Source organism: Syzygium oleosum, unplaced genomic scaffold (assembly GCF_021117445.2).
Source record: "Syzygium oleosum isolate NSW1041296 unplaced genomic scaffold, Sole_v2.1 Sole_v2.07, whole genome shotgun sequence".
In the NCBI taxonomy this organism is placed as follows: domain Eukaryota; kingdom Viridiplantae; phylum Streptophyta; class Magnoliopsida; order Myrtales; family Myrtaceae; genus Syzygium; species Syzygium oleosum.
This window is the reverse complement of record NW_026607491.1, coordinates 5,802,502-5,810,446: the sequence shown is the minus strand read 5'-3', so window position 1 is coordinate 5,810,446 and position 7,945 is coordinate 5,802,502. Positions and strand designations below refer to the sequence as shown.

Below are 7,945 nucleotides of genomic sequence, written 5' to 3'. Positions count from 1 at the left end.
TGTCCCACATTGCTTAGGGAGTGAGATCTTGGTGAGTTTATAAGACTTGGCCCCTAACCCTTGTGTAACGCGTTTTAAAACCGTGAGGACTTAGGCTCCATTCGTTTGGCGGAAAATATTCTCCTTTTGGAAAATATTTTCCCGGAAGTCATTTTCCTGGAAAATGTTTTTCCGGAACATAATTTTCCGGTGTTCGGCGACCAATATGAAAAAGTTTCACGGCGGCGGTAGGCGACCGGCGGCGGCCGCGGCGACCGGCGGCGGCGACGGCCGGCGACCTTAGTGAAGAAGAAGAAGAAGAAGCTCCGGAAAATGATTTCCGCTTTTGAAGAAGCGGAAGTCATTTTCCGTAGACTTAGGCTATTTTGTGAGGGGGGAAGGAAAATATTTTCCCACGGAAAACGTTTTCCGCCCCCCGAACACCGGAAAACCCGGAGAATATTTTCCGGGAGAATATTTTCCGCCAAACGAACGGAGCCTTAGTATCCAAAGCGGACAATATTACACAAGGAGTGGCGCAGCGGAAGCGTGGTGGGGCCGAGGTCGTTACACTCGGTATGTCAACTACAAAGGACTAGTCGCTACCGGATCATTAGCATAGCAGCAGCCATCATGCATGTAATCGTCTAGTCCCTGCTAGTATTGACTAGACAGCGCTTTCAGCGCCACTCAAAACCTTCGGTAAACTAGGAAAGACAATCCAAGCACATCATCCAACTTCAACAAATGCATTCAGATCAGATTTCTCACGATACTTATTCCATCGTGCTGAACAATCAATACCATATTGAAGGAAGATGCTCCATAACTGTTGACTATAGACAAGAGCAGCCGTGAGATGAGCTTCAACTTGAACCCTCAAAGAGAAAGAAGACCCACGACATGCAAGAAGATCGACATATACTCGCATCAACATGTGCAAAAACCCCAATGCCGTTGACAAGAAGCTTATCCGGGGTGCCAAGGTGGATATTTACAAGAACCAAATAGAATGAAACTAAAGGACAACACAGCAATAGACTATTTAGTAGAACAATCTTGACCTTGCTTGTGTGCGGATGTCAACAAGTAAAACAGGTCCAGATGTTACACTTCATGAAACAAGGAAAACACCAGCCTGCAAGTCGTAGAGTTTATCAGAAATGTCCAGGGGCACAAACTGAAAAATTGATTCCATTTCGAATTCAATGAGAAGCTTTTGGATATTCTTACATCTCGCACCACAAATTTGTCCAAGAAATTTAGACGTGGAAGCAACCATTCTGACACATAAGCTGCGTCATTTTCTTGAGATTTTGGCATGGCAATATGATCATCTGCAGGACAAAGAGCTGTATGTCATTCATTCGTACCATAAAATACTAGTGTGTTTAAGTCAGTGACATCAGGCAACAACTTTCAGCAGAAGAAAATTTTACAAACCTGAACCTTGCACGAGTATCCTATGCGTAACGAAGGACTGGCACCAAGGAAAAGAAAGGCAACATTTCAGTTCTATGCAACAAATCCTTTAAAAGCTCAAGTGATACGGGTTACTGGTACGATCAAAGGATGACTACAAGAAAGATCAAAGAGAGAGAGACTGTGCTTCAGTGCCATTGACAACATTTTCTGTACTGGTGCTTTGAAGCAACAATTCACTGAGTAATAACTAAGTTACAGAAATAGAAAAAATAAGCAATAGGGAAAAATAAGGAAAAAAAAAACAGAAAAAGTGGCACTCAAGTAAGTGTCAAACATCCATTATAATTATGATGAATTGATGTTTTTGGAGCATACGTCCTGAGAGAAGATGAGTAAAGTATTTGACCTTTAAAGTAAAGTTCAGCTTTCCATTTTTTCACCTTATTTGCTCAGAAATTACGCCAAATCAGTATTATAAACAGCCCATTCACCAAGATATATGATGTATAAATATTTCAACAATCAGTGAAAACCTAAATAATGGTATACTCAGGCAGATTCCTCCACACAAAAGAGTGGAGGACAATTCAGAAACAACCTGCCAGATTGAAGGCATATATTCACGAAAATAAGGTTTCTGAAGCCCTTCTAATTCACTGCTTGTATAAGGAGTGCCTGAGGATGGCCATCTTTTGTAATTCCTGTAAGAAAAGGCATCATAATACCAAAGTCGAAGAATATGTTACTATTTTGAAAAAAAGCAAATGACAAGAAGCAGAGTAACGATTTAAACCCGTAAACAAATTAAGATTTATGAGTTCAGGTTTCAATTGATTATTGAATCGAATAAGCAGTGGAGAAATAACGGTCAAACTTCCAACCGGGGTTTTACAAGGTAAGTTTCAGTAACTGATAACATGAAGCAAAGTATTCGTCACATAGAATAAATTCCAAAACGTAACCCATGAAAGCCTGCGGTTGAGAATGATGAAGACATTATTGACATAGTGGATATGAAGGTCAGGAGCTAAGGAGGGCATTGAATCGAACATGCAGGAAGCTAGAGTACATGTTTTAGGCCATTTAGTTGAAACTCTTCCAGTTAACACTTTGACTTAGTACTGCAGCAACTTCTCAAAATTCAAAAGCAGCCAGTGTTAAGCACGGTGTATAGCTGTGGTGAACTATTAAATAGATGACGTAAAGTATCCATTCTCTTGCATATGATTTTCTCCACATACATGTATATACAGATTGTTGTTATGTCTCTAAACTCTTACCTCCTGAACTCATTCCCAGTTGGTGCGACAATGGTTGCTTTCGTAACAATAACAAGCATGGGATGTACCGACAACAGCTTTCTCAGATCTTCCACTACAACCTCCAATACATTCTGCAAAGAGAGGCATTTCCTAGACATTACAAATTTCAACAACATCAGGTAAACCCAAAGAAGAGAGGGAAAGAATTTCAACATAGCTGTGCAACAAAATATAATGCAGTATTGAAAATTCAATGACATCATTATGTATGATGTATAATAAATTTGGAACTCACAGATTCAATGGAGACAACTATAAGAGAAAACTATGCACAAGGAGAAAAACTTCAAACTAAAGTAGAGCTGATAATAAGGTAAGACAGCCCGGCAATGTCTAATTTGAAAAGAAAACCAAGCAAAATAATGTATAGACCAGTGATGATGATCTACTAATCTGCTCACCACAATGACCAAAATCACTGTATTCATGATCGATTGCTAGGCTATTGTTCTCATAACCATGTAGTACCATTTTCCTTTGTATGATTCCTACTTAGTATTTGTTAAACATCCATATATTTGGTTTTGAATATATCTGAACTTGGATAAATATTCCACAGAATCCAACAACTGAGTTTCGCATCTTTACAATACGATACTCCCCTGTTCACAAAACTGCCTAGGTATTAAAATGTGAAATTAGAATATGATAACATGAGGAAGCTAATTCGGTTTCTGAGTCCAGCATAGTCTCCATGTTGTTTTTATAAAGTAATGATTGATTAATAGGGAAAACTGTTCAAGTACATCAGGAATATTCAAAAACAGTCATAGAAAGACTAATAAAACAAAGCTAATACGAAAAAATTGGCACATGAAGCCTATAAACGCCTAAAATCAGCCAGAACAGAGTCAAGAGAAGATTCCAGAGGTACTATGGACAGACATTCTGCAACAATGAATGGTTTTATGAGTGCTATGGGTGCAAAGATACAGGGAGAGACAGATTTATGTCATGTCGAATCCAAACAAAAAGACTACAGTCATTACCTGTTCTTTCCCCCAAGAGGCAATGACGTGGAAGCACGATCTACCCAATGAAATGCGCCAATACTGTCAAATAAAGTTGCAGATGAGTGGTAAGTCAACATGTTCCCTACCTGTCCTCATTTAAGAAAAACCAAAGAACTATATTAATTCATACTGCAATATACACTTCATCTGCTGGTCAAGATTACGGGGAGATCAATTTTACATAACCGGAACTCTACAGAATTATAGCCATCTTCTGGCATAAATGTATTCAGAAATTAAACTAGAAACAACGCCACATAAAAACTCAGAGCCCTTGTGAGAATTTGGAACAGTCTGCATTATTAAAATTCAGTATTCGAGTGAAAATTCCCAAAAAGTCCGTAAGACAAAACACAGTCTTCAGTGAATGTAACAGAAAACAAAGAATTGCCTGCATCCTCCTTGCTTGCTACCATGGATCTCAGTAAAAGTCTATTGGTGATGCTGGAACCTGGTGTTGCAAAAGAATACATATTTGGATTTTGACTCCATTATGCTTGGGAAGAACAGCGGATAACTTTGAAGGAGTTGAGTTGCCACCAGACCCAAGTCCATTCGATTGGCAATTTTTGCTGAGATCCATGATAATAAGCAACCTCGGTCTTTTTAAATTTACCACAGTACACCTTTCTCTTTGTAATTTGGTAAAAGAGATCTTCTTTATTATTGAGATAAACCAAGTATATATAGGCTTAGGGTTAAGCCTTGATACAAAGACCTAAATACCCTTTCCTAAAATAAACCCAACTTGCTAATTATCTAATAATAAAACTAACACTCCCCCTCAAGTTGGGGCATACATATCAAAAAGACCTAACTTGCTGCAAATATATGAAACTCGTCCACGCCGTAGAGGTTTCGTGAAAATGTCTGCTAATTGCTCCTCAGACCGTGTATGTACCAGCTGTATATCACCACAATTCACCTTTTCCCGAACAAAGTGACAATCAATCTCTATATGCTTAGTTCGCTCATGAAACACTGGATTACTAGCAATATGAATGGCAGATTGATTGTCACAATGGAGAGTAGACGATCCCGCCATATGTAATCCAATCTCGAGTCAACAACATACGAATCCACTGAAGCTCACTTGTAACGTTAGCCATAGCACGATATTCCCGTACGCACTAGATCGAGAAACAACCGATTGTTTCTTACTCTTCCACGACACAAGATTACCTCCAAGGAATACACAGTACCCTGATATAGACCGGCGATCTACAGGACAACCAGCCCAATCTGCATCAGAGTATCCTGTCACCTCCAAAGAGTCTGGCTCAGAATAACCAGCTACATTAAGATGACCCCGATTATGGAATACAAGCCCTTGACCTGGGGCTCCCTTCAAATATCGTATAATATGTAAGACAGCTTGCCAGTGAGTAATACGAGGAGAGCTCATAAACTGACTCACCACACTAACTTCCACTACCACATCAACCAGATCTGCTCACCACATCAACCACCACTACACTTTAATTAAAAACAATGTCTTCACATCAGACAGTGCAAGACAGCAGAGAAACACGAGCAAAAATCCCATAACCAAGACGGATCAAGAGAGAAGCAACGGGAACATGACCAAAAATTTCTTCACATCTGTTTGCCTCTCTCTGCGAATCACATCACTGGAAGAGGCGCTGAGTCGCGCTCTGGAGGCGCGCTGAGTCGCGCGCGGGGGGGCGCGAGGTCGCGCCGAGGAGCGCGCGAGGTCGCGCCGAGGAGCGCGCGAGGTCGCGCTGAGGCGCGCGAGCTAAGACACGCGAGACGTGTGGGTTAGGCTAGGGTTAGGGCTTAATTTAGGATTAGGATTAGGGTTTTACTGTGGCTCTGATACCATGTAATTTGGTAAAAGAGATCTTCTTTATTATTGAGATAAACCAAGTATATATAGGCTTAGGGTTAAGCCTTGATACAAAGACCTAAATACCCTTTCCTAAAATAAACCCAACTTGCTAATTATCTAATAATAAAACTAACACTCTTTTTCCTCGTTAGAAGCTTCTACAAGTATGCATTGTACTATCAAACGAAAAACCCAATTACTTTACCTGAAAAAGTTGCAACATTTACATAGGAAATAATTCTAGTCTATTGACTCAAATAATTTTAAACACACATGAAAACTAGAAATGGACCAAACTCTAAAGAGTTATGCCAAAAAAGCCAAGTACAATGATGTGACTTGACTTTATCAGATTCCATGACAAACCTGTCGATCATGAGAAAATGACCACCGATACCATCGGATTTCTTTTCCTTTTCAAGCCAGTGATGCAGAGTCTGAAACAATAAGCACCTGTGAGCCGATACTACTTTTCATAAAGTACGCACACTATATTTAAAAGGCTTGACCAAGGCATTAGTGTGTTACCACTGAGTAAATATTTTAGGAACACAAACATGATGTATGAATATGTCATGATCTCAGTCGACAGTAACCTATGGTCAATTTAAACCAAGTGATGCTTGTTTAATTCATAATAAATGCTTTGAAAGTTGATCAGACAGTACTTCTGAAACATCCAAAAACTTTTGCAGATCTAATTTAAGTATTTAAGTATCTGTGGGCAAGTATATTCCTTTTTTTTGGCCAAAAATAAGTTGGAAGTACATTTATAGTGAGGTATGAGCGTTAAAAGGTCCGACTGATCAAAGCCAAGACATATTCGCTTACTCTTAAGATCATAGATGACTATGTAGCAGATATCCAGACAAACTTGACTTTTGAGCCAATGCTCCACACATTCTTCTTCTTAGTCATGTTTTTCCCTTTTTATTTAAATTTCACTGACTTTACTGCAAACTCTAACATTATTAAAGTTTCTCGAAAACACCGATCAGTACATAACATGAAAATTGCTCTCTGAAGAGAACTAACCAGCTAAGCATCAACCTTGTGGGCAGAATGGTTGGAAACTAAATATCAAGGACAAGACCTCTTACTTTTAGAGTCGCAAGCAGCTCGAAACTATCATAGCAGCGAATGTACGAGAATTGTCTCATGGACAGCTTAAGGATTTCCTCATTGTCGGCAGTAGACGAGCACCCTGCCCAAGAAAAACCGATGCATGGAGTCTCGTAACTTCGACCAATTTCACCATAGCCTTAAATTAGTTCCACATCACGAGTTCATACCCTTCTAGAATTGCTCATTCGAAAGAAAAGGTCTCGGCTCACCATTAACCTGCACGATCCGGTGTCTGAGCATTTCCACCAGCCTCGAGACGTCAAACCGACAGTCCAGGTCGATGTAGAGCACCGAATGCCCGAGCCCGCCGTAGTGCACCCCGTTCCGCTCTTTCGGGAGAATGCAGCTCACTGCAGCCTAGAGAGGCAAAAAGCCGACTTTCAGCCATCTCGCCATACGACCCATCAACCGGCGCACTTTCCCACTACTCAACTCTCGACAATGGACTAAACAACAAACCAAGCAGCACCAGCTCAAAAAAAAAAAAACAAGACAATCAGCACATTCTACTAACGGGTGCGAGCAATTCGATGCGACGGATGATGTCTCCTGCTTAAAGGCGCAATTTTTCACACCAGAATTCGGCAGAAAAGAAGGAAAGAACAGGGCAAGAATGAGGGACCTGAACGAGGATCTGGGTCTTGGCGGAAGGAGAGGGGCCAGCGATCTCGACGACGTTGCCGGCGCGGAGAGGGGCTCTGTGGAGCGGAGGAGGGAGCGCGAACGACGGGCGCGACGTCAGGGCTCGACCGAGCATCTGCTGCGCGCTCTCGTCGCCATTGATCCACCTTTTCGCTGCTGCTGCTTCGCCGCTCATTTTTTTTTCCAATTGTCAACTTCCCTCTCGCAGGCTTCTCTGAAGCTGGTGAAGAAGAAGAGAGAACTAGAGGGGGAATAAGAAAGTTTGAAATTCTAGTCCCTGAACTTTGTGGTAATATCACTCGTGCCCTCCTGCAGCGTATAGTCCGTGCATTAAAAGTGAAGAAAAAAAAAAGAATATATTTTTCTGACCATGACATAAAAACCCAGAGCAGCTTGCTCCTAACGCACCCATAGTCTTGAAAACGCACATTGGCATTCAAAATTATTCAAGTAAAGTAACACTTTTTCGCTACTTGTCAAGAAAGAAAATAATTTCCATTACGATTTACTAGGTAGATAGCGTTAATTTTATTTATGGACAGTCTAGATGGATCCATAACTCCACTATTTCTAAGTTGAAAGTGGATTCT

The 7,945-nt window shown here is 40.7% G+C and overlaps 1 protein-coding gene across 1 annotated transcript; it reads right to left on the bottom strand.

Moving 5' to 3' along the window:
* Nucleotides 1-709: 709 nt before the first annotated feature.
* LOC115667939 (DNA repair protein XRCC2 homolog) lies at nt 710-7,597 on the bottom strand. The gene is made up of 10 exons (XM_056313013.1): nt 7,336-7,597; nt 6,923-7,070; nt 6,689-6,792; nt 5,955-6,025; nt 3,716-3,778; nt 2,685-2,816; nt 2,003-2,105; nt 1,423-1,459; nt 1,213-1,316; nt 710-1,117 (listed from the first exon to the last, which is right to left on the bottom strand). Exons 1-10 carry the CDS (start codon nt 7,528-7,530, stop codon nt 1,094-1,096), a joined length of 981 nt encoding a protein of 326 aa, XP_056168988.1. The 5' UTR covers nt 7,531-7,597; the 3' UTR covers nt 710-1,093.
* Nucleotides 7,598-7,945: the final 348 nt, after the last annotated feature.